General features: G+C 52.0%; 1 protein-coding gene across 8 annotated transcripts in view; it reads left to right on the top strand.

Annotated features, from left to right (window-relative positions):
* Positions 1-15,846, top strand: part of ITPR1 (inositol 1,4,5-trisphosphate receptor type 1) — a 157,868-nt gene extending 142,022 nt beyond the window's left edge. For all 8 annotated transcript variants that reach the window (XM_039733936.1, XM_039733937.1, XM_039733940.1 and 5 more), the window contains 2 exons: positions 10,347-10,508; positions 14,479-15,846. In XM_039733936.1, the coding sequence (XP_039589870.1) occupies positions 10,347-10,508; positions 14,479-14,568 (252 nt within the window). In that variant the 3' untranslated portion in view covers positions 14,569-15,846. The remainder of the gene's footprint in view (positions 1-10,346; positions 10,509-14,478) is intronic.
* Positions 15,847-26,764: the final 10,918 nt, after the last annotated feature.

Here is a 26,764-nt window from a genome sequence, read left to right on the forward strand (position 1 = left end):
TTTGGGGTCACCAAAGTGTCTGTCCTACTTCTGGGCTCCTACCTCAGTAATGAGGGCTTAAAGCAATCTTGTGAGCAGTCACCTGACGGGGATTAGCACAGTGAGATAACCAAGTGCATCACTGCTGCTTTCCAGCCTGCCTGATTATTTTGCTCCCTTCCTTTATCCCCCCGCAGCACGCATGACTTCAGGGGGAAGCACTGCACTTCTGAAGGGTTTTTGCTTCTTAAAGACAATTTAGTGTTGTGCTTTTGCTTCTAAAAGATGATTTTGTGCTGTGTTTTTGTTGTTGTTAAAACCGGTTTAAAGAAAGTTTTTCAGTTGGCAACCAATTCATTATTTCAGATGAACGGTTTGGATTAGATAAGAACCAAAAATTAGTCACTGAATATGTTTGCATGAGGCACAAAAACTGGAGAACTTTGATGAGAATTCCCATTCATTAAGTGTCAGCAAGGGCTAATTACTGTGTGTGCATGGGAGTAGGGATAAATTATGCATAGCCAGAGTGTCTCATGCAGATGCAATTTTATGTAACCATGTGCTCTAGGTAGAGCTTTGGAGTGTGTCTGCAGTTGGAGGGGTTTGCATTTCATGAGCCACTTTTAAAGGAAGATGTGAGAGCAGGTCTCAGCGAGGGCTGGGGAGTGTGGGGTGTGCCTGCAGGAGTGTGGAACAGCAGGAAATGTGGATTTCAGCTCTGCTCTGTCACCTTCCTGCCCCGGGCTCAGGCTGCTGTGCCCTGACTCTGGAGTCCTCTGCAGTCCATGGGCTCCTGAGGCAAAGCTTACTCTGAAAATCAATTTCTTCCTGGTGTCCTTTAACATTAGAACTTCCTTTTCTGCCCTAAAATTGGGTGTAAAACATGATGAATCTGTTTCTCTACCAGACCTGTTTCAAATGCTGCTGTAGGAGCCAGAAGTGGGGTGTTTTTTTCCCATTAATGTGGTTTTGGGATAATTTGGGTGGGGCCTGGTTCATCTGTCCCTCAGGCTTTGTGTGTTCACAGAATCCCAGATTGGTTTGGGTTGGGAGGGACCTTAAAGCCCATCCAGGTCCATGGCAGGGACACCTCCCACTGTCCCAGGCTGCTCCAGGGAGCAGGGATGGGGACTCCCTGCCTCACCCTCTCCGGGCAGAATCCCCCGAATGCAGAGGGAGAGACCAAGAAAAGCTTTAAATGAAACGAACTCCATGAGTGATTCCATGGTGCACTGAGGAGGTGCTGCCCTGTCGTTGATGTGGCAGCCAGCAGCCTCTCCTGGGAAGCCTCCTTGGGGCACGGCTGGCTTTGGAGGGATTTTCCTCGTGTTTCAGACTGAAGGTGGCACTGTAACATCTTGGATGGTGACAGAGATGGGGCACGTCCTCCCGGGTGTGCGTGGGACCAGCGTGCAGCTTTGGGAGCTGGGGTGGGAGGCATCCTGTGCTCCTGGTGCCACCTCAGATGTTCCACCTGAGCTCTGACTCCCAACTGAATGCCTTCAGAAGACTCTTGGATTTCTGCCCCTCAGTAAATGAAAGAAAAAAAATTAAGAAAATAATATTTTAGAAATTGCCTTTGCCATTTAGTATTTGTGGGTTGTTCCAACACTACAGAACAGTAAAGAAAAGCATTAAAGAATTTAGGATACTTAAATGATATCCACTGTCAGTTTGTGAGCTGCTTCCAGTGCTTTAAGGATATTTTAAGCACTGTGGTATCAAAAGAATCCTGGACAATTTCATTTATGCAGTTAGTGAATATTCAGGCACCTTTAAGAGTGATCTTGAATTTTGATGCTTTCTTGTCTAAAAATAATGTGTGCAGAAAGGCAGTTTTGAGGATTCCCTCTGTATTGGGGTATGGCAGAGCTGGATCTGGCCCATAGCATTCATCCTGCACCCTTCACGATCCTGGCCCCACATTAGAAGAAATTGTAGCCCTGGAAATCAATTATTAACTACAATTCCTTAGTGAATTTTATATTTCTTCACAGACAGAAGCTCATTAAGTTCAAACACATCACGAGGAAAGAAGTCAACAGGTACACTGGGAAATAGAGTTGAGTTTAGGGCACTGAAGACTGATCAAAAAAATCAAAATTAAAAAAACCCAGCAGTGATCTGACCTGAGCAGCCTGGGCTAGTGAGAGGAGTCCCTGCCCAATGAGATGAGCTTTAAGGTCCTTTGTAACCCAAACCAGTCTGGGATTCTGTAAAATAAAATCTATTAACTGCTCTGACAGTGTTGCTGTGACTCTCAGCTTCCAGCTCTGTCACCCTCCCTCCCACAGCCCTGTCCTGGGACCAGTTTGGGGCTCTTGGTGCCTCTGGGATCTGGTTTGGTCGAGCCCCATGCAGGGCCAGGCTGCCCTGGGCTTGTAGCTGCAGGTCCAGGCTGCTGATGGAGGCTGGAATTCCTCCTGCTGTAAACAGGGATAATATTGCCTTTCATCAGCGAGGGGAGCGTGTGCTTGCTGCCACAGATGATGTCAAACCCGGGCTATCTCAGGAATCTGTGCTGGGCATGGCTGGAGGTGCTCGGGGAATGGGGCTGCAGGGCTGGCGGGGGGGAGCTGAGGCTGTGCACACCCCACTGCTGCCCTGAGACCTCTGAGCCCCCTGCCCTGAGCCCCCCTGCCCTGAGCCCCCCTGCCCTGAGCCCCCCTGTCCTGAGCCCCCTGTCCTGAGCCCCCTGCCCTGCAGCCTGGTGGTGCCAGGAGATGGCAAATGGATTCCAGCAGCTGCCCTTGGCTCTGCATCCCTGCGCCACCTCCTTAATGCCAGTTTAATGGCACAGACAGTGAGGAAACGTCTCTTGGTGGCAGAGATGATCTGCAGCTCCTGGTGCCTGTGCAGCTCTCCTCCTGGAGCAGGATGTGTGTGCTCCATCCTAGAGAGGGGCTGGGAGCAGGGTTCATGGGGAGGGATGCTGAGGGTGCCTGCCGTGATTCCCAGGAACAAAGGCCCCGGTTCTGGAGGCTCTGCAGTCACCAGGAAGATCAGGTGATGTCTGAATAACACCCTGTGTGTGGGAGGTGGGGGGATCCACTTATCGCCTTGGCCAGACATTGACATCCACACCCAGATGACTCATGTGAACTCCGTGCAACTCCCTGCAGATTAGTTCATTTAAATGTCTTATCTTCCCATCCTGGCTGGAGAATTCCTCCTGGAGCTGTGGCCTTTGCCTGCCGTTGCTGTGGCAGCCTGGGCAGCACAGCAGCCCTGCCAGCTCAGCTGTCACCGGCGCCTTGGCAGGGCTGTGCCACAGCCAGCTGTGTGCAGGCATTTAGAATATGTAAAATCTCTCACTGCAGCTCGCTGAGGAGAAAACCACGCAGGCACCCGGGGTTTGTGTGCATTCCTGAGCTGTCTGCAGGCAGCTGCATGGGCTGTCACAGCACAGACAAACATTTGCATGCCCGACTCCTGCATCCCCTGCTCTGCACCCCGAGCAGCCTGGGCTGCCAGGGGTTGTGCAGGCAGATGTGCTCATTAAAAAGTAAAGGCTGCTTTGGAAGAGTTTTTAGCACAGAGCTTCCTGGCTAGCTCCTGCAGTTCCCCTTTGTTTTTAATCCAAGCAGGATCTGTGTCATTAGCAACCTTTATTGCAGAAATGAGGCAGAGGTGTCACGGTTGCCCAATCTCCATGTCCGGATCCAGGGCACTGAGTTCCAAATCTGGACTGTGTTGTCATTGAAAAGGAACCATTTACAAACAGGAGTGATGGCACAGATACCCTTAAAGGAATTTGGAATAGGAATGAAGGCTGCAGATTTCCCTTTGTACCTTAGCTAACCTCTGTGTACAGACCTGGGGATTTAAGTACATTATTGGGCTTTTTCCTTGGTGTCCTGAGCTCTGTCCTGTGAAGGAAGGTGTTTCTGGTTCTGGGTTGGAGTGGCTGCTGCCAAGGCACACCTCCTGGTAAGCAAAGACGAGATTCCATCAGTGTCAGGCTTTTAAATTGCATCCTTTCAGAAGTGCAAGTGTGACTTGAAGCCTTTCCCAGGGAGTTACCCAGCAGGGACAGCCGCTGTGCCCTGAAACCCAGCAGGAAGGTGGCATTCAGCAGTGGTGATGGCTTGGAGGAGTGGTGTCCCAGGCTCTCCAGCTCAGCTGGAGGTGGCCAAGACTGGCTTTGCACTGCAGCACCCCCAGGAATGACAAGGGCACACCAGGACACTTCCAACCCCAAGCATTCCAAAAGGCCCTTGATGATTCCAGCTCTGGTGAAAGACATATGTACGTGAAATTACAGTCTGAGAAAGTGTGGAAACGTAGTTATGTTCATCTGTCATTTGTGCCTGGAAATCCTGCTCTTGAGGCAGAGTCAAATAGGAGAGATTTGTCATATCAATATTGAGCAAACCAGCTGCAGACACAGGAGTGAGCAGCCCGTGCAAATGACTCGGTTGCAGATGAGGAAATTGGGGTTTTGGGGCTACCAGTCACCGTGATACTGGGGCAGGCTGGGAGAGGAGGAGGAGGAGGAAGACCAAGGAGGTCAGGATGTGACCTGGAGCTGACAGGGCTGTGTTTGGTGGTAACTTCCCAACAAGCTGCGTCTTGAGATAGCTGGCCAGAGTTAGCCAATATAATTGCAGGGTTAATCAAGAAATCGTGGCAGAGGCTTGGAGGAGCCCAGGGTGTTTGGCAGCAGGCCCTGGGCTGCTGGAAACACTGTGTCATAGGCACGGGCTGAGCTCTGTGCTCACACAGGGGAGGAACTCCTTCCACCCTTGGTGCAAACCAGGAGCTGCACTGGGAGAAAGGAACGGTCAACCTCATCTTCCCAGCTCTGGCACAGGGTGCCCAGAGCAGCTGAGGCTTCCCCATCCCTGGAGGTGTCCAAAGGCAGGTTGCACAGGGCTTGGAGCACCCTGGGACAGTGGAAGGTGTCCCTGCCCGTGGCGGGGGGAGGAACAAGATGAGTTTAAGATCCCTTCCAACCCAGTGCTTGATTTTCCCAGATAAACCACCTGTTATCCATGCTGGGGATCTCGGGTTGGCATCCCAGCTGACCAGGCAAAGGTTTTCCTTGTGTGAACAAGGCCTGGGTGGATGAAAGCAGAAGGAAAGGCTTGAGGCCAGTTCTGGGCAATGGGATGTTTGCATAACGTGCTGGGTTTGGGTGGATCCCAGACAGCTGCCGGGGTGGGAGCCCGTCCTGCTCCTGGGAGAGGGGGAAGGCTCCTGCCTGGAAGCCGTGGGGTGACACACTGGGAACACAAACCCCCGGGGCTGAGTGTGCCCAGGAGCTGGCCCTGAGTCATCGCCGTGCCCCCGGCCCTTGAGCAAGAGGATGTGGTGACAGCAGCCACTGCCACCAGCTGTGCAGCTCAGCCCCTGCTGCGGAACTGCCTGTCCTGCCCTGCTTCACTGGGATCCAAACAGCTGGAGGCTGGTGTGGAGAGGTGGCCCTGTCCCCTCTCCAGGCTCTCTTCAGGAGCCCCCTGCCCCCCAGTCCATCTGCTGGGCTCCAGGGAGTCACCCACAGCAGAGCTGACTCAGGTCCAGGGCCATGGTCACCCTGCACCTTTGGGAATGGTGTCTGTGTTCCACGTTCCCTGCTCTGCCCCAGCCCAAGTGCCACTTGGGTCTTTAACTGAGAAAAGGAGCTTTTTGCACCCTAAACCTAAATCAGCCTCCTGTGGGGCAGCACGGAGTTGAGAATGTTCTGAGTGTGGAGGAGGACACACCATCAGGTGCTGGTTTTTATGGAGGGGAGAAGTGCAGCTCAGTGTGGAAGAAGTGATGGTGAGCCCTTTGCAGCAGAGAGAGAACCCCACGTGGGGATTTGGCGGGCTCGGCCCTTGTGCAAGAGGATGTGGTGACAGCAGCCACTGCCACCAGCTGTGCAGCTCAGCCCCTGCTGCGGAACTGCCTGTCCTGCCCTGCTTCACTGGGATCCAAACAGCTGGAGGCTGGTGTGGAGAGGTGGCCCTGTCCCCTCTCCAGGCTCTCTTCAGGAGCCCCCTGCCCCCCAGTCCATCTGCTGGGCTCCAGGGAGTCACCCCCAGCAGAGCTGACTCAGGTCCAGGGCCATGGTCACCCTGCACCTTTGGGAATGGTGTCTGTGTTCCACGTTCCCTGCTCTGCCCCAGCCCAAGTGCCACTTGGGTCTTTAACTGAGAAAAGGAGCTTTTTGCACCCTAAACCTAAATCAGCCTCCTGTGGGGCAGCACGGAGTTGAGAATGTTCTGAGTGTGGAGGAGGACACACCATCAGGTGCTGGTTTTTATGGAGGGGAGAAGTGCAGCTCAGTGTGGAAGAAGTGATGGTGAGCCCTTTGCAGCAGAGAGAGAACCCCACGTGGGGATTTTTCCAGGAAGCTCAAGAAAGACCCAAGAGGAGTCCCATCTCACCACAAACAAACAGATGCATTTTCAGAGTGCTTCACAGAACTCTTTTGTAGCTCTGTGGGTCTGATTTTTAACTTCCCATGACAGAAACTGAAATTTGCTGCTGCTGCCTTTCCCTGCTTATGTTCAACAAACAACTGGACGTGGCACTCAGTGCTCTGGGCTGGCTGACAAGGTGGGGATGGGGCACAGCTTGGACTCTGGTGATCTTGGAGGTTTTTTCCAAGCAAAACAATTCCATGATTCTGTAAACGATGCTGCTGGGCAGCCCTTTGATGGCAGCTGTAGGGGTTTATTTTGGAGAGGGCTGAATCAGCCCTTCAGCACCTGTAACTGGGGCACACGGGGACCCTGGGGGTGAGTGGGGCGAGCAGAGCCGTGAGCTGCCATGCCCTGGCCAGGAGGAGCAGAGCTGAGGCCTGGCCCAGCCCGTGCTGAGCTCTCCTCAGCTTTCTCAGAAGCAGCTCTTCGGCAGAAGCCGGGAGGAGCCGGCGCTTCTGGGAAGGAACGGCGTGTGCGGCCGCGCTTCCTCTGCCTTTCCAGGGCACGGGCACCCCCGACACGCGCTGCTGCCTGCCCTCAACGGGGACTTTTCCCACTTTACCTGGAAAAGAGCTGCGAGCCGAAACCCGGCCCTTGTGGTCAGCCAGCTTCCGGCAGCGGCCGCGCTGGCTCGGCTGCTGCAGCACGGGCTGGGGCTGGGCTGGGAACGGGGAGCTGGGGGCACCCCGGGATCCTGGGAACGGGGAGGTGAATGTACCCCGAGATCCCAGGAATGGGGAGCACAGTGTACCCCAGGATCCCAGAAAGAGGAACTGAGTGTACCCCAGGATCCTGGGAATGGAGAGCTGAGGGCACCCCAGGATCCTGGGAACATAGAGCTAAGTGTATCCCAGGATCCTGGGAATGGGGAGCTGAGGGCACCCCAGGATCCCAGAAAAGGAGCAGAGGGCACCCCAGGCTCCCAGGGCAGAGGGAGCAAAGGGCACCCTGGGTCTGTGGTGCCAGCAGCTGCACAGGAGCCCTGGCAGCCTCCCTGCCCTCTCCAGGCTCACTCAGTGCCTCTGAAACACCTCCAGAGCCCCAGGATGGGGCCGTGGCTTTAAAGGCACCCCAGGGCTGAGCTGAAGTTCAGCAGAAACTGGATCATGGAGATATAAATCTTTTATTGACCCCTGCGTGGCAGTGCTGGGAGCCAGGCTGGCCCAGCAGGATCACCATCCCCTGACCTTTCAGCATTCCTGCTCCGTTCCATTGGTGCTGGCTCTGCTGAAATATTTATTTATTTGAAAGAGAACACCCCCACACTCCCAGCAGGGCCAGGGACGGGCTGTGTATCAGCAGCCTGGTCACAGCCAGCTCCTCTCTGTGGGGCTGGGGGAGGCTGAAGAGCAGGCTCAAGGTTTCCAGGGACATCCAGCATGAGGAGTGTGTGCAGAAGGAGAGCTGTGCCCTGCCATGCTGGCAGCTTCCCTCTGGCCTCTGGAGAGCCCCAGCCTGGGCCAGGCAGCATTACCTGCATCCTGGGGATGTATCTGCACCTCTCTCCCTGTTTGGGGGGACACTCCTTGTTCCTTGCTGGTGGGAGTTGGACACATCCAGATAAATGCTGGGTTTGGGTGGTGCTCGCCAGCTCTGGGAGGGGGGAGGCAGATCAGTGCCAGTCAGGGTGGGCAGGGGATGCTGGGTCCTTCCCTGAGGCTGTCCCTGCACAGGGAATTCCCAGGTGCCCATTTGCAGGTGGGTCAGCAGGGCACTGCCAGGTCCAGCTGGGCTGTGAGCCCTGGCCCCCAGCTCAGGCACCCAGAGGGCTGTGTCTGCCTGTCCTCAGCCCGTGAGCTCAGGTGAAGCACGGTTTGGTTTTCATCTTTCAGCCTTGACCTGACAGCTAGAGGTGCTTTGTTGAAATCAAAGCCAAGATTTACTGACTTTGAGGGCTGGGGCTTTCAGAACCCGGCGAGTTTGGAAGCTGTGAGGAGGCTGCAGAGCTGTGGGTGCTGTTTGATTTCACCTTCCGGGCCTGGAACCATCAAGTCACAGCCCCTGCAGCAGCTGCAGCCTAAATTGCAGAGTAATGTTGGAAAGTGCTTGGGGTGTTTGTTATGAAACACTGCAGGTAGGGAAAGTTGGTGCTTCCCTCATCCCTTTCATCCTTCTCAAGGATGGGGCCTGGGAGCGCTCTGGGGGTGGCCTTAGAAACAGTTTTGGGAACAAGGAGAATATTTCTGGAGCAAGAAAGGGGCAGGAGCTTCAGGGCTCCTGTGTCTGCCTAGAAACCTCACGACGTGGGCCTGAGGGGCCAGGCAATCCTGCATATATAAATTGCATTTTAGGCTATTTTTCCTGGTCCTCTGCCCTTGTTTCTTCCCTGGAGGAACAGGGGAGGTGCAGTTGGTTTTCTCTGGGTGGGAGATGCTGGACCTGAGCACAAATGTTGAGCTGCCCCCTCCTCCCTAATGAGGCTTTTACTACAGCTGGAAGAACACAGTGCAGTGCTGCCTGTTCCTACTATTAAACCTTAATTGTGGGACTGGCGTTTCCTAAAGTCCAAAATATTTTGGCACTTGTCTTGGTAAAGGCGTATTTTTTTTTTGTACATAGATTTTTTTTTTCCCTTTTATTAGCAGAAACCATCTGCCCTGTAAACAGAGATCAGGAGCAAACAGCCTTGCTGGCAGTTCTGCATCACGTGGGAATGCTGTGGTGCCTGCATGGGAAGGGGCCTGCTTTCTGCCTTCTCATCCTGGCAGAAGGAAACTCCAGGCACATCAGAAGCAGCTAATTTAAGCTGATGAGTCTTGGCATCGCATCTGAATTGCAGAGAGGATGTGACTGGAGCTCTCTGTAGAGGTGCACAGCCCTGATTAAGCAGGATGGATGCTCCTGGGAGTGAGGGGGAGCATGGAGGGAAGGGGTTGGAGATTCAGGCAGGGAGTGACAAAAAGCCAGGAGTTTGCAGTGCTGCACAAACAAGCTGGGAGCCCAGAGAAGAGCCTGGCCAGCCAGTGGGGTGAGCTGTGGTCACTGTTAATCAGCAGTGTTGATTGATTCTTGATTAACAGCATCCCTTGGCGTTAATGCAGTCACCCTCCACCGTGCCTGGTGTGTTCAGAGCTCCCCAGCTGTGTCACCTGTGCGAGCACACACGCCCTTATCTCAGCCAGCTTCCATTGCAGAGCATATCTCCAGCGTGGGAGGAGAACCAGACTGGATGGGAAACCAGTTTGGTGTTGAACTGTAAGGTGTCAGGACGTGGGGTGCACCCCTCCTCCTCTTTTGTGGCTTTCTGTTCCGCTCCTGCCTTTATTTTTAACATCTCTGGCGAGTACACGAGTGCCTGTGTGCCTCTGTGCAGGCTCCTCAGAGTGAGCGTGTGTCCAGTGACATTCCTGACTGCAACTTGAACGTGGAATGTGAGAGACTTTGTGTGGCTGAGGGAAAGCTCTACAGGCAGTGCATTGTAATGTGTGTGTCCCTCATTTTAGCCTGAACCAGACAGTCAAAATAGGATTTTCTTTTTCATAAAAAAGGAAGTATTTCAGCCATGGAAGAATTTCCAGAACTTGGTTTCTTTTATCGGAGAGCACAGCCAAGCTTTGCTTGACCAATAAAAGCAGCAAATCTTCCTCAAACACAAATTACAAGATTGTGAGATGGCAGCAGATTTCTAGCTCTGGGAAATGCTTGTGAAGGTGTGAAATCTGGGCTGATTTAATGTCCAGTGTTTGTGCATTTATGCTGAGGTGTATGTGAGGGAGCACGGGCTGGGGACAGTGAGTACCTGGGGAGGAAACCCGAAATGAGCAGCCCCAATTCCCAGCAGTGCCTCGGGCTGGCACTTTGCAAACTTTCCAGTGAGATGCAAATGCAGATAACTGCAGATAAGGACAGAGCTGCTGCATCCCAGGAACGTCCCGTGGCTGTAGAGCTCTGCCCGTCTGTGCTCTGGGGGCAGGTTTTCGGGTGGCTGATTGTGCCCTGCTGTGTGATCCTCAGGAGAGAAACCTGGACTGGTTCCCCCGGATGAGGGCCATGTCCCTGGTCAGCAGCGACTCGGAGGGAGAGCAGAACGAGCTGAGGAACCTGCAGGAGAAGTTGGAGTCCACCATGAAGCTCGTGACCAACCTCTCTGGGCAGCTCTCCGAGCTCAAGGATCAGGTAAGGAGCGGGCACACACTGCCATGGGCAGCAGGGGCTCCTGCCAGCCCCCAGGGAGAGCCTCCCCAGGTAACTCGTGGTTAGGAGGGCAGTGAACAAACCAGAGTCCCTCCACGCTCCAGGTGACCTGCCTGGTGCTGCCCCAACTGCGAGTTCCAGAGTGGCCACATCAGAAAGGGAAAACTTGTGTTTAAAAAATCACCAGAGTTAACTTGAATCAGTCCTGGCTGGTGCAGGGAGCCTGTGTGGGGTGCTGGTGTTGTTGTTTGGGGTTTAACCCGAAGAGCTGAGCGATCCTGTCAGCCAGAGGGTGTGACACTGACACAAGGGCTGTGTGTGCACCTCAAAACCCACCGAGAAACTGGAGGAGCACTCGAGTGGTTGCTGGTGGTGCTGGTCCCTCCGTGCTGCGGCTGTGCTGCTGTGCTGCTGTGCAGATGTGATGGCCCTCTGCCACCCCCAGCCTGCAGCTCACACACCCCCGGGAGGGTTTGCACTGCACTCCACAGACCTCACAGGGTTTTTCTGGTGCAGCAGCTTCTCTGCAGCAAGAGCTGGGTGGCTTCTGCCTTGGCTGGGCTGGAGGGTGTCGTGGGGCTGGTGCTTTGTGAGAAACAGAGGCAGCAGAGCTTTAGCTGGTGCTGTCCCTGGGGATTCCTGCCTGACTGGAGGGAACAGGGAAAGCACTGCTGCCTGTTTGTGGTGGCTGCTTATCTCTGTGCATTAATAACCTGAGCCAGATGGTTCAATTAGTGAATTGATGTAGGTATTGGCATGGCTAGGATTAATTGCTGCCTTGCAGCCGGTGGTGATGGAGGTGCCCGGGGCAGGAGTGGCCCAGCAGCTCTGGGTCAGTTCCTCTGCCAGCACCAGTGCCATCCCTGCTGGGCTGGCTGCTGTCCCCATGAGCCACTCCTCTGTCAGGAGGCCCTGGCACTGCTGGGATCAGCTCCTGCCTTGCACTGGGGCTGCAGCTGGGCCCTGTGGAGGCAAGGAAGGGATTAATGCGGGGACTGGGAGCTGACAGCCTCGCTGCCCCAGGCTGTAATTAATTCTGAGGCACAGAGCCCCTTGCTCCAGCTGGTCTGAGCACGGAGGGCACAGGCAGTTGCTCTTTTGTCTGGGCAGTGGTTTGGCTGTTTTGCCTGGAAACATCCCACCCCGTGTGTCCTGTGTCTCCCTGCTGAAGGCTCTCCTCCAAGAGCTCTGCAGGCACAGAGCCTCCCCCCTGGCCACAGCCCCACCACACATTTCTTCCTGAAGCTTGCAGCCCTCTTGGCTGACCAAGCACTAAAACCTCTCCTTGCTCTTTGTGAAAATAAGAGTGAAGGGTTTAGCTTTTAGAGAGCTATTTGACTGTAAAAGCAAGAGAGGAAACCAGCTTCATTAGTGTGGTGATAGCTTTTAAGAATTCCCCCAAGTACCATTATTGAGAGCCCTGCTGAAGATGCAGGATGCTCCAATTATGTGACAAAGCCAGTATATCCCTCCTCCTGATCAGGAACTGTCTCCAGGAAAGGAACTAACTCAGGGAATTTTTATTTGTATTTATTTTCTTGTAATTAAATAAAGGGAAAACCTCTCATTCATTTGCTCTTCAAGCTTGTTAGGTTTCTGGAGACTCTAATTATTAGGAGCCGAGTTCCAGCCCGCCTGCTTCCCCAAAGTGCACCAAGAGCCATTAAAATCCTGATCACTTTAATTCTGTGTGAAAAGATTACACCATAATTGTCTGCAGCAGCAGGGGATTAGATGTAATCACCCAGAAATCCTTCCCAGAGTACAAGCATGCTCCTGGGGCCTGGGGACAGCCCCCTGGGCTCCAGGTGTGACTCAGGGTGACAGGGTGCAGTGTCCTGTCCAGTGGGGATCCTGCTCCTGGTCCCTGTTCTGGAGGTGACTCCAGCTCACCATAACCTTTGGAGCCAGGCTCTGTCAGCCCAGCCTGGCTCAGCTGAACCCCTCGTTTGGGTCCTGTCAGCACAATTCCAGGGCCTGGCAGCTCCTGGGATTTGCTGGGCATGGCTTTTATGGCCTCTTAGCCCAGGTGTGCTGTCACTGGAAAGCTTTTGCAGGAGATTCACTCTCCAGTAAAGGTGATGGCAATAAGTTGCTCCCTCCTGCAGCTCTGTGCCCTCCACACAAGCATTAAACATTGTGCAGGATTAATAATGTTCTGCATTGACACTAAAATTGCATTTCTCCCTCTTATTTATGGTTGGTTGCTTTATTCTTCCCTTTTTTAAAGCCACATCTTCTACAAACACCTGCACCAGGGTGCACCATCCCCTTTCTACCTAGCCTGAAAAATATCTCCTACAGTCTCTTTTCATTATTCCTCTTTCTTCCCACTTTTATTCCATGCATCCTCTGAATGAGTTTATTGGCAGTGTGAAATTGTGACTTTCAGTTTGCTCAGTGAAGGTAATTAATGTAAAGGGGCATTGTTAAGCCAAGTCCTTGTGGCCTCTCTGCATTTCCACTTGTGGGTTATCATAGCAGCAGTTTAACATCCAGGTTCAGCAGGGAGTGGGGTGGGTGTGTGTGTTCAGAGAGCTCTGGGAAGACCCCTCTCCTCCTGCTCCCGTTCCCTGTGCAGCATTAGAAGCTTTTTGTGGAGAGAATTCCAGCAGAGGAGCAGGAGGTGTGCCCTGGCCTCGGGAGGCCACGGTCAGCCTGGGGAAAGGGAAAACAGCAGCTCTGCCTCCCCTTGGGCCGGGCAGGGAGCAAGGTGCTGGGCTGAGGTCAAGGCTCATTATGGTTTCAGGAGGAGTGACGGTGTTTCAGCCCTTTGCCTGGTGGTTTAAGGAGTGCCACTGGCACACGGTGAGGTGTGCAGCAGAGGAGCCTTGCAGAGGCTGTCCAGCACTGCCCCTCTGGAGCAATCCCCTTCCCCACAGAGAGCTCCAGGGCAGGCACTGCTGGCCACCAGGACACCCTGCCCCAGCTGGGAAACCATCAGCACTGAAACTGGGGTTTTAAACAGATGCACTCAGGTGGGCTGCTGGTGACCGTGGTGGTGGGGCTGGGTTGACTGCTGGATTTGATCTTGGAGGTCTCTTCCAACTTTACCAATTCCATGATCCCATGTGTTACAAATGAACCAAACATGCACATGCCACAAGCAGTGACACTGGCTGGCATTAAACAGCAAAAACTGGAGAAGTTAAATGGTGGCTGTAGCTGGAAGAGCAGGATGGGAGTGTGGATTGTGTGCCGTGGTGTGCTGACCCTGAGGCTGTGGGGGCTCTTGGGGGTGCCCTCGGTGGGGCAGGGGTGAGGCTGTCCTGGCATTCCCTGTGAGCCATCCCGCGTTGTGGGATCCAGCTGTGGGATCCAGCTGTTCGCTCCCGACACCCTGCCCAGCCAGAGCCATCCCTTACATGGCTTATGTAACTTGTCAGAAACCTCCCAAAGTTTTAAAAAAGCAGAGTGGAGCCGTTGGATTGTGGCCATTTCTCAGTATCAGTAACACCACTGATCCATTTCACGGTTCACCGATCGGGAGAACGTTGTTTAACGGGTGGGAAGCAGATGGGGAATGCCGAAGTTTGGGGCGTGTGGCAGCGAGGTGGTTAAGTCCTGCCTTGGCAGATGGGGAGGGCTGTTGGCTCACCAAGAGCGGGCAGTGCTCAGTGTTTTCCAGCAAAGGCAAGGGTATTCCCAGCCTGACTGCAGGGCTCGCCCCTTTTTCCGCCCCCTCTGCTGGACGGGTTACAGAGAATTCCTGACAGGGGAGGTTTCTGCAGGCTGCTCCCCGCTCCGTTCCCGCTGTCTGCCGGGCTCTGCCGAGCTGTCCCTGGCACGGCAGTGTGCGGGCACACAGATGGGCTCGTGGCCGTGCTGGGGCTGGAGGCAGGCGCTGGCTGCAGCCAGGGCTCCGCAGCAAGCGCCAAGCACAGCAGGCCCTTGGGCGAGCTGACGCACAGGAAGCACCGAGGCCTAATGAGCAAACTTGTTAATTTTCCAGATGACAGAGCAGAGGAAGCAGAAGCAGCGCATCGGTCTCCTTGGACACCCCCCGCCCATGAATGTGAACCTGCAGCAGCCGCCGGCCTGAGCTGGGAGGGTCACGGCCCCTCCGGGACAGCCCGGACACCCCAGCCCCAGGCTGCCCCCTGCACCTTCTGTGCATCCTGTAAATACCCTGGTTTTATACTTAGATGTATATGACTGCTACTCTTACCGAGCTGGGGGCGCGTGGATTGTGATTAGAACTGTTGGCACGGGACAGAGGTTAAACTTTGTGCCAAAACTATCAAAATTGCCTTTTCCTTGGAAGGACTTAAGAGAGCACCTGAATTGCACTTGAAAAGATTATTTGACTATGTGACATGTATTTTGTATTTAAAAGAAAAAAAGAATAGAATAGCTAGTATTTATGTTTTTATACAATTGTGCAATATGAATTATGCAATCACAATATATTTGGAACTCCTGAATGTCCTAAGGGAGTGCACATCTTTGGATCTGGTGTGTTAGTACAATGTAATAAATGGTATAAAATTACAGGTGTAAATGAGGCTGCTGCAAAATTGTGTAACTGGTGACTTTTTCATACCCTTGGACATTTTTGTACCATGTGTGTAAATATCTTGCAATGCCATATTTGTTGCCTCTTCCTCCCAGGGATGATGCTGGGACTCCGTGAGCTGTTCAATTGGTATCAATTAAAGCAGAACATTATTTTGAAGCTTCCAAGTGAGGAAAGCAGGAGGTATTTTTCAAGAGATTTCTTTAGAGTACTGAGGCTAGAAGAGCTCAGACACCGGGTTTTTTAAATGCTAAGATTTCTTAAAGGGAACTTTTTATGCAAAATGAAGTTTGGAATGAGGATGCCCTGCTGGCGAGTCGGTGCAGTCTCCCAGGACCGAGCCGAGGCTGTCCAGGCTTTGCATTCTCAATGTGTAGGATCCTCTCCTTCTATTTTTTCATTAGAGACCTACGTGCCTGCTAAAGCTTTAGCAAACAGGCACTGCACCGACTGAAACGTGTCCTGTAGCTGAGCACTGATGTGTGTAATGCTTGTGTGAGAGCCACTGGTTTGAGGCTGCTCTGTCCCACCCCTTCCTCTCCCTGCCCCCTTTCATTTGGTCACTTTCTTTGGTTTCTGATTCTCCAGAGTGTGAAAGGAAACTTGACAGGTTGGTGTTTGGTTGGTTTTTTTCCTCCAATCCGCTGCATAGTTTTATACATGGACCTCATTTTACAGAAGCTGACTTCTCTGCAATACTGTCTACAAAAGAAAAAAAAAAGAAAAAAAAAGCTACAGAAAGAGCTATGAAAATTTGTAAATGCATAAATATAGGTATTTAAATAAATGATGCAAAATACTCTATGGTCAGAGGGTGCTGGTGGTTTGTGTCCCCTCCACGGTGGTGTTTGGCAGTTCTGTCACAAAGGTGTGTCCTGGGATGTGGTGTCACAGGGGCCTGGCAGGTAAGGATGGGGCTTTTCCCAGTGCCCAGAGGAGCAGAGGTTGATTTTTTTAAAACCAGAGCATGTCCCTCCTCTAGCAGTGAGAGGCACTGGCAGCCAGGGAACTTCACCTGCGGTCACTCTGGGATGCTTCACACTCTCCTCACTGATAGTTTGGGTTTGTGGCTGTCATTGGAGCATGTGAGAGTTAAAAACCCCTCCAGCTCCAAGTATCGTGTGCACAGGAGCGTTGCTGATCATGTGTATTTGATTAAGATGCAGCAGGAACTACCTGGTACAATTAATCATCTTTAATCTGGTAAGTGCACACAACTGTCTGAGGTGGGTGCGTGCCCCCAGCTCAGGTCATCAGCAGAGCTCAGCGGGAGGGAGGAAGGAGGGCAGCCTGACCAGCCGTCTCCCAGCCAGATTTATCCGTGAGATTGTGACTCCTTAATCACATGTATTTCCATCTGTATCTCCTGGCAAATCTGTCTTCCCCTCTGCAGCAAGGTGTGTGCAGAGGGAGCGCGGCGCGGCGGAGGAGCAGGATTTCATTTTCCCTGAGCAGCAGAGACACGTACCTGACTCACTCCTTCCCCTCCTGCCATCCAGGGATAAGCAGACACACAAATTTGTCAGGCTTCCCGGAGCCTCTGCCAGTCAGGTGAGAGGGAGGCGGCTGAGCACAGCCGAGAGGGCACCCTGAGGATGTGCGCTCTTGCTTCATCTTTACCTTAAAAAGGCAGAAGCGCCGAGCGCCTCGCACGGGCACAGCCCTGCTCTGCTCTGTGATCCGTGTGAGAGCAGCGGGCTGGAACCCGGCCTCTCACCGCGGCTCTGCCTTCCCAGGAGCCGCGGGGAGATGCAAAAAGGGAGCTTCTCTCTCTCCCTGGGCTGCAGCTGCAGCAGGAGAGGCAGAGCACAGCCAGCACCCCGGCCGGGGGGATGCGAGGCAGGTGGGTGGTTCCAGGGGTGGCACAGATGGCTCAGGAGGTCACACTGTGTCCCCAGCCTGAGCAGAGGCTGCGTCAGCTGGGCAGCAGAGGAAAGTGACTGTGTTCCTCCCCTCAGCCCACGAACAGGTCATTCCTGTCTGCAGATTCATTTCTGCAGTGACATTTCATGCATGACCATCACATTTTTCCTTTTTTCTTCTTTCACTCTTGGGTTTTCTAAGCTTTTTAAAATTTTTCTTTCTGGCTGAGCTCTTCTGCCTATGATGGCTGTGCCAGCAGAGACAGGGAATGGTGAAAACCCTGCTGGGGCTGGTGGTGGTTCTGTCCCTGCAGCTTCCGAGGTCAAATCTGTGTTAGGACTTTCCCATTTTGGACTGAGATCTGCTGCCCCATGGCAACTTCCTGATCTCAGAGAAAAGCTGTGTGAGGCATCTGTTTAGTTTCCCCATTTGGGGTACTCTTTTCCACAAAAGCTGAGTATCTCTGACATCACAAAAAGCTTTATTCACAATTAATGGACTCTCAAGTGAAAAAAAAATCCTCCAAAACCTGAGAAAGGCATCTGTAATGTAAGTTTAGGTCCTGAACAGGAGGGAGCTTTTTGGCTCTAAAAACACATCGCTGACATCCAGTAAAATTAATGATTGGGTGACAGACAGATGGCTGTTGGTTTAAGGATTAGATTGAAACCAGGGAGGTTCCACCTGCCCTGCACACACCTGGGTTTTCCTTTGGCATCAGGTTTCATTAAGCAGGACTGCTGGATGTGAAAAGTTTGGGACATGATTACTTTGTCTCTTAAATAAGAACTTCCATTTGGAGGTGGAAATCAAAAGTGACCTTCTGAAGAGGAAGGAACAAACCGAATCTACCAATTTTGCTAATAATGGAAAGTCCTAGAGGGGAAGGATCTCCGTGCATTCCTCAATTTGCATGACTGGCTGAGTGTGTGGAGGAGCCTTTTCTCCACTAATGAAGCAGGTGACATGCTAATCAAGGCAATGCAAATAACTGCTCTGAAAGCAGCCACGGCCCCAGCACCGCCACAATGGCAAATTCAAGCCTCATCCTCAATTTTGCAGCAAATTGGCAGAGGGCAGGACAAAGGAGCCGGGATTGCAGCCTCGGTGCTCGCGGCGGGGCCTCGCGCTGGGGTGCGCGTGATGGAGACCTCCTTACATAATGGGGGCTTGATTGATATCAGGCAAGTCATAATACTGCTCCATAGCAATCCCCCTGGTCTCCCCGGATGGGAAATGCTCCTACACACATGCCTAATAGGGGTTTTAAATTGCCCATTGTGTTTCCGAACAAGAGAAACTTATTTGGAGTACTTTCCCTTTCCCGTTTCCAACGTAAGCAGCTGAAGACACTGCCATGTGTGTTCTCTGTGCTCTGCAGACCCTCTGGCTGCGATTCCAGGCACACATCCGATCCCACAATGGCTCAGGTGGGAAGGGATCACCTGGTCCAAAGTCCCTGCTCCTTTGGGGCCATCCCTGAGCTTGTGGCAGGAGTGCACAGGAGGTCCCGGGGGATGCCTGTGGAGCCACCCCGTGCCAGAAGAGCCAAAGCCAGTTCCATGCCAAGTGCCTTCCCACCTGGGGACACAAAGCTCGTGCTGACGGACTGGGCTGGCTCCCTGTTTCTCTGGGAGACTCCCTGGCTGTGGGCCAGCGTGCCCAGGTTCTCCCACGCCGCGCTGGAAGTTCCGTGCCAGGCTGAGAACTTCCTGGCCCCGGCCAGCACAGAGTGTAACCTTTACACTCAGCACGGTGCATTGACTTCTACAAACACACTGCCCAGGCTTTGAGCTCGCTCAGGACGGGCTGTGGGTACTTGGAGTAAAATCAGGACAAATATTCCTTCTAAGTGAAACTGGCATTGTCACTGCGACAGAAGGAGTAACTTCTGGAGAGATGCTGTATTTCTCCATCCAATTTTTTATTTACTACCTTTCCAACATTCCTTCAGACTAAACATGTTAATGAGCTGAATGTCAAAACCACCCACGAGTAAACTGAGCTGTCCCATCCAGTAGGCTGATGTTGGTTTGTTTTTAGTAACTAGCAAGGATGCTGGAAAACCCCTATAAAGATTTCATTTTTAACAAAAAGTACCAAAAACTCCACCAGTTTTGCATCACAAAGTTGTGGTTAAAGTCAAGATTTGAGTCAAGCAGCATGTCTGTGGTTTTTGTGGGTGGATGCATCTCGGAATGACTATCAATCTGTCAGAGGGAGATCTGCATGTCATCTCTGCATATGACAAGCAGAATCTGCAGTGACAAATATCTTTCCAGTACTCGCTGCGCTGAGCCTCGTACCCCTCCTGCCATCCAGAATCGCCGAGTCTTGTCAGCACATAGCTTGGACCCGCTTTTTTTCTTTTAAACCGACACAAACAGAGGAAGGAAAGACAAATATAGAGCAGTGCTCTAGAGATGCCACTGAACACCACTGCCAATGTGCTTAGTCACCCCGAAATTGTGACGTGCAGGCAGGAGGTGCCACGCCGGACACTCGGATCAGAGCAGCCTGCCCAATCCTGCCTGCTCTGCTGCAGTTACGTGTGTGAGGGGGACACTGGGAATTGAAACTGGGTAAGGAAAAAAAATTAAAGACTAACTCTGGACCGAACCAGAGTAACTCAGGAGGTGCAGCTGGAATTGCATGGAGAAGGTCACAGGGGAAAAAAAAAAAAAAAGGCAAAACAACAAAAAAAACCTAGAAAATCTGATTGATTTAGAGCTTGACTGCTGGTGTGGAAGTGCCCAATCTTCTCTCTGTTTTCAAGTCTCCATGGGAGAAGCAGGAGCAGTTTGAGCCAGTGCAACACAGGAAAAAAGCCTGAAATTCAACAATAACCAGGAGATGGGAAAAGCACCCTGTGCGCAGCCCAACTCCCAGTGCTGGGATGCATCCAGAGTCTGTGTGAGAACATGCTGACAGCTGAATAAACTGCCTCGAGGCAGGTGCTTCCCCAGGAGCCCCACGGAGCAGGAACAGCCAGACCCATTTCCAGGCAGCCCTTCCCTCCAGAAGCACTATCATCCCTCAGACCTGTCTCTCAGCTTTCTCACCCATTAGTGCTCCTCAGCTGGCTCTTCTCACCCTGACTCTCAGCCCTTTTTTCCCCTTTCTTGTCTCATCTCAGGAATGACTTTGCAACTCCTGCTTGCCCACAGGCCTTCCACTGCCTGGAAATGGTGCCTGGTCCCAAGGGAATGGGCAGGAGCAAAGCCCGTTCCTGGGCTTTATTGAGGCAACGGGTTTGTTTTCACTTTCCTTTTCTAGCGCTAAGTAAATACACAGAACACCAAATCTGAAGGCAGTGAAGAGTGGAATTCCATCTCTGTTCCATGTGTTCCAATATGACTCTTAAAATAGTGGAGATGCTGTGTTATGATTTCCATTTCGCTTGTGTCCATAACACTGTTTTTACGCAGCAGAGATGGAAACACAATCTGTTAAGTCTGTAAGAAACTTTTCCTTATGAATGATGGGTGCAAACATCATGTACAATCACATTCCAAGAAAAAAATTCTATCCCTTCGATGTTAGCAACCCCAAAAGGAGCTAAAAACTGCAGCTTGCCTCTATTTACACACCATGGGAGTTTTCACATCAATTTAATCACAGGATCATTCATTATTCACAAACCAAAGAACCATTATAATCAAGTGGAATTATAGAATTGTTAAAGTTGGAAAAGTCCTTTAAGACCATCAAGTCAATGGTCAACCCAGCCCTGCCACCATGTTCACCACTAAACCATGTCCTCAATGCCACTTCCACAGGTTTTTTGGGACACTTGCAGGGATGGTGACTCCTCTGCTTCCCGGGGCATCATGTTCTAATGCTTTACAGTCCTTTCTGTGAAAAAATTTCCCTAACATCTAATCTAAGCCTTCCCTGGTGCAACTTGTGGTTGTGCAGTAGCACAACTACCTGCAGGACCCATGTCCAACCCCAAAGTGGTGGGAAAACTGCCCCACATCTTCAGGAACATCTCCATGTGATGCTAAATTTGGTGTTGACCTTTGCATGTGGCCCTGTGACTGACTGCCTTTACTGATAAATGCATTAATTGCCTTTAATTTGAATTTTTGCTGCCAGTGAATCTCATTCTGGCACGAAAGGTCACTCAACAGCCAGGAGACTTCTGCAGAGAGCAACCTGGATTGTGTCCACTTAGATCTAGAGCTGATGAGAGAATTAAGCTATTTAAACCCAAAATGCATGGAAATGCAGACTCACCCTGGAGATACCCCCAAACCTACAGCTGCTCCAAGTCTGGAAGAAGCCAGGACTAGGGCTATGGAAAACCTCAAACAGGCAGGGCTGGCCGGGCAGGATGAGTCAGCCACAGGGAAATGCTGCTGATGGGCTCCTCCTGAATGTGCTCACAGACATCCTGCTCTGCTGCGTCAGGAGCCTCTCTCCCAAAGGTGTGTGCTTGCGGTTGGCAACCAGAGCTTGTTCCCTTTTTTCCCTAAAATTAGGAAGTGGGAGGAATAGAAGGAAACGGTGGCCTCCAAAACCTGCTCAATGTAAATGTTGGGAAGAGACGGAAAGGCAGGTTCCTCGCAGCCCTTTGATGTCAGTGCCATCACGGCCACTCCTAGGTTTCTTCCTGGCCCTGTGAAAATTTCTTGCACAGAGCCAAGGGCACCAGTGCAAAGGATGTCTGGGATGAATGGATGGCCCTGAAGGAGCCACCTTGTACCATCCCAAACAGAGCCATCCATTTATTAAGGGAATGCTCTACTAACAACACCTCAACGTTGGCACAGAAGCACAGGGCAGGGGTGGAGTGAATACAAATCCTTGGCTGTTGCCTGGAGCAGGCATGGATAGCAAGGCTGTGGGCTGCAGGATCCCCTCACCTGGGAGGGGTTTGAAGGAATAGGTATCCAAGGAGGAATGAACCAGCTCCTATCTCAGGGACATCTTGCTAGTTAAAGCTTTTACCTGGCTCTTCCAGGCTGCTGCCCAGTGCTGCTTTGCTTCCCACCTGGCCCCAGGCAGAGCTCCCAGCTGTGATTCCAGCATGGAGAAAAGCAGCTGGCAGTGTGTTCAGTGCTGACCAGAGGCCACATCCCTGTGCCAGAGCTCTCCTGCCTCCCATATACACCCACCCTTCTCTCCCCATTGCCATAAGAAATGAGACCCCAAACTCAGGGCCTGAGTTGGTGCCTACAAGGTAAGAACATAAACCCTCCGATTTTTGCTTTTTGGATATTTTCTAAGCCTAGTTCCTGGTCTTTCTGTGGGTCTAGCACTCAGTCTGACATGGCTATAGGAGCAAATCTTGCTCCTTACCCACACCCTCACCCTAATTCTGAGTAACTGGATTTGTAAAGCAAGAGGGAAGATGACAAGCTTGTACAGTACCTACAGGGCTGCCCCCTCCCGTCTGTCCCAGCTTGTCTCTCTGGGGGGCCAGGGTTACCTCAGCCTGTGCCAAACCCCACATTTCATACAGTGAAAAAATGAATCGGGAGAACATTCAGTTTTCCTGAACCACGAGCCCAGAGGTGGTGCATGAACTCGTGCAGGAGCAGGCGGGCAGACAGCGTGAATCAGAGGCTCGGGTGACTCCAGGGAGCAGGAAAGCCCTGGTGGCAGGCGGCCAGGCTGAGGCACAGCTCCTGCGGCGCATTCCCGCAGCATCCTGCCCACCCCTGACAAATCCTTGCAGGCACCAGTGAGTAACAGCGGGGAGCTGTGACCAGCATCCCTCCGTCAGTGGCTCCTCTGGGGTGACTGCACGGTGCTCTCTGAAAGTGAATGGCCCTTAAATTTACAGCTGGGGTTTAGCTTGTGATTCGAGCCTGTCACCCACAGACAGGAGCTGTGTGTGACGTACAACTGTGTGTGAGTAGACCAGAAATATCAGGGTGCCACCTCCAGAGAGGAAAAGCACCTGGTTTCAGTTCTGAATGCCCTTGAGCACAGGCTCAGCTGCTGGTGGGCAGCAGTGGGTAGGGCCTTTCGCTGTCATCATCTCCAGGTGCAGGTTAAATGGGGCTGGTGACGCCGGGCACGGCTGCTGACCTGGCTGCTCACCTTTGTACACCGTGTTTACAGTAACCACGAGCTCTTGTGTTACACTCGGTCCTTACTACACCTTTTTGGGGACGAACTTAATTTTTAACTCCAAATCGAGACTGATATAAATCATTAAGCCATCCATCCTGCCTAAATTAATATATTGCAGTCTTTTTAACATATACAGGGAGGTGTGTGCGTGAGCTGCCTGGGAGGGGTTTGGGGAGGAAAGGGCATTTCTGCTCCGGCTATTCCGACGCTGTCCCCCGCAGCAGCGGTGACCGTAAAGGTTAAGCCTGCCACAGACTATTGTACCCAGCGGCACTGCTTGGCTGGGCTTTGCAGTCTAATTGCCACTGACCCCGTGACAATGAGGTAATGTCTCTGCCTCCCGGGTCAGATAAATACTGCTCATTTTATAACCACCAGACACGTTACTGAAAAACAGATAGGAAACGACCCAAAGTCCCATGATCACTGGGATATAAACTCTCCTACAGCTGTTGCTCTTGTCCTTCATTTGAATGCTCAGGGGTTTTTCTCGTAACACCCACTCAGAGGCAGAGCTCTTGCCCAAACTCCAACTGGGGATCTTCTCAGGTGGCCTCACCCAAACTAAGAGGGAAAGGTAGGAAAATGCCAGAGTGGAAGGACGTGATTGGTAGGAAACAACGGCGATAAAATTGTCTTCTAACAGATTTCTAAACCTCAGCCACCAGAACAACTGTGATGGGAATTCAAGCGAAGAGGTGTGCTGGGGACTGAGAGCCAGCACCCTCACCAGTTCAAGGGACTGGCAAAGCCTCTGAACACCCCAAGTTCAACACTGCGGGTTGCAGTCCTGCCGGAGCAGCCACGGTCCAGCCCAAAGTCCTCGTTCCCACCTCTCTCCCTGTGCCCCGTTACAGCTCCCTAACGACGGGGCCTTTGGAGATAAATGCCCCAGTGACGCCAGAGTGACGAGGAGGACTTTGCCCCCCTCCTGCGGGCACCAGCGGGACACAGGACAGCGATAACCCTCACTCCACATCCATCCCTGTCCTGAACCCTGCGCCCAGCCAGCCCCAGCCTCCCTTTGGAAAGCGAGGGGCAGGGGGAATGGCACAGCATGCTGAAGCTGTTTTGCTGGAGCAGCAAAGCAGCTTTTCTCCCCTGTGTTCCCACAAACTCCGTCCTGCACCCCCTGCATCCTCAGAGCTGGCAAATACAGGGTTGAGACAAACCCTGCAGCCCTCCACCAGAACCTCTGCAGAATGAAACTCAAAATATTTAGAAACATTAATCCAGAATCACCAAAAAAATTATGTCCTTTTCATTAATACATTATTATTTTATATAAAATACTCCCTGAGCTGATAGCCAGTTTTGCTGCTATTCAGCATTTTACCCATCTACTCTGCTGTACTTTTGACTTTAAGAAGTTGAGGGCTGCTTTTCTAAGGTGTTGAAAAATGCTGAGATGAAAAATATTTTTGCAGTTCCTTACCTGATATTTACAATAATTTGGGCTTTATAAATGCTTGATTAGAGTTGTTCTAAGCATTTCTTATCTCGATATACTGCCCCTAATTGTACGCCGTGACTGTCATGAAGGAGTGGTTCAAATTCCATACTCAAAAGATTTTTCTTTCCCTCACGATGTTCTCGGGTCACACTTTAAATTACCTTTTTTCCCCCGCTCTGGCCATGACTCAGCACTGTTGATTTGCATTGGGCTGGCACTTTGCATACAAGCTACAGAGAAGTGATTTAAACACAAAATGGTCAAATATTTCATAGACCTTCTTTGACCTTCTCCGTTCCTGTACTATCAATTTCTCTTCCACACGTTTTGACGGGAAGGGTGATTCCTGGCACGGGATGTTGGAGATTGTTCCAGGTTTCTTCACTATCACCTCTCTGCACCAGCCCCGCTGGGATTTGGATTTGCCATCTCTGGCACTACGGAAAAAGCTTCCTGCTCATTCATGTGCTATAAAAAGTGGCCACTGAATATAAAAATTGGTACAATGAAACAAAAACGTGTTTGGGAAAGTCACTGATACTCAGGAAAGTCGCTGGTACTGGCAGTAACAATTTGTTGATGCACTTAAAATTTTTCTTTTCATTTTCTTCCCAGGAACACTCAGGTTTAACCCCCGGATGCTCCAGGTGCCAGGGGAGGCATCAGCAGCTCCTCCAACCCCCTCGATGTCATGTGAAAATACAGCAGAAAGCATTTTCCCTCTTGCCTTGGCACGACCTCTGTTTGACTTTAAAAATGACTGTGCCGGGGGTTTTTCTCTTGGTTCTTGTTAACCACCACCACCTTTCCCTCATTACTGGAACAAACACGAACACATTTGGACGGCATTTCTTATTGTTTTAAAGAGAGATCACATCTCTCTGTGCTCTATCAAGGCTCAACTTTTACTTAAGGTATCACCTATATATTAAGCATATTTTATTTAAGAACAACTGGTTTTTTTCAGGATTATATTGGGGAAATACAATACCTCCAGCACATTAGGAGACATTGAATTAAAAACTTTGAAAGGTTTCTTTCTTCAAGGAAGCAAGACATCGATTGTGCTAAATTACCAGTTTCTGCTGAACCACTATAATGCATTGACTGGGGCAGACGAAGCATTTAAGACCAGCCCAGAATGCCTCTAATGGCACTGGCACATCAGGCATGACGTTGCAGCCATAAATTGCCCACAGGGTTCCAGATATATAAGTCCCAACATAACAAAATCTGGAAAATCACATTGTCCTTGCAGGTCCAAGTCAAGTGGATCAGTCAGATCCCAAGTAACTGCAGTTCTGCACTGGCAAATAATAAACTGCAAGGTAACAGCTTGAGAAACAGTGTTTTTCATTTTTAAAGTAAAATATTATCTATAAAATGTTAAAAAGAAGAAATATTAGTTTTGGCAAAGCGAAGTCATGATTGAACTTTTTTTTTTTTAATATTGTGAAAACCAAACTCTAATGTAATTAAATAACACTTGAATATTATGCAAGTGCATGCTTAGGCCTTTTGGAAAGAACAAGGTCTCACATGTTCTTCTATTTTAAATGCGTGCTGCACCTCCCGAAATCCCCGGGGAATGTGCTTAGCAAAAGGTGAGCTCAACATTTCCAAAGGCACAGAGCCGCTCCGCTGGGCCGGGAATCCGGGAATTCGGGCATTCGGGAATTCGGGCATTGGCGCTGTGTGGGATCGGCACAGGGGCGCGTCCAAGGCTACACCGGAGCCCGGGATCACTCTCGGGGCTGCGGATGACATTCCTGCCTATGAAGCAGCCCCAGGCTTTAGCTTATAAAAATCCAGCAGTGCTGTGTTTTTATTTTATCTTAGAATGGCTGAGAAGAGCCTGGCTGGCGGCGGGCTCAGCGGACGGGCGGTGATGCGCGGCAGCCGCTCCTGCACCCGTCCGACCCCAGCCCCAAACGGGGCTCAGCCGAAGGCGGTCCTGGCCCCGCCGCTGGCGCAGCTCGTGGTTTTGGGGGCTTTTCTCGCCTTTTGGCCCCGCCGTGCCGGGCGCGGCGGTGGCGCTGGAAAGCCCCGCGGGGCGGCTGCCAGGCGGCGGCGGGGGCGGCAGGAAGGCGGGCGGACACGGGCCGTGCCCGCGGGGGCCGGGCTGACGGGAGGGAGGGAGGGGAACAGGACGGGAGCCGGCTGCCCGCACGCCCGCGACACACAGCCGGCCCGGTCCGCCCCTCACGGACCGCGCCGGGGCCAACGTGCCTCCACAGCCGGCCTGGCGCCGGGGGAGTCACACAGCGCCCGCCCCTCACGGACCGCGCCGGGGCCAACGTGCCTCCACAGCCGGCCTGGCCT

The sequence above is a fragment of the Passer montanus genome, unplaced genomic scaffold (assembly GCF_014805655.1).
Source record: "Passer montanus isolate IOZ18808 unplaced genomic scaffold, ASM1480565v1 scaffold9, whole genome shotgun sequence".
Classification (NCBI taxonomy): Eukaryota; Metazoa; Chordata; class Aves; order Passeriformes; family Passeridae; genus Passer; species Passer montanus.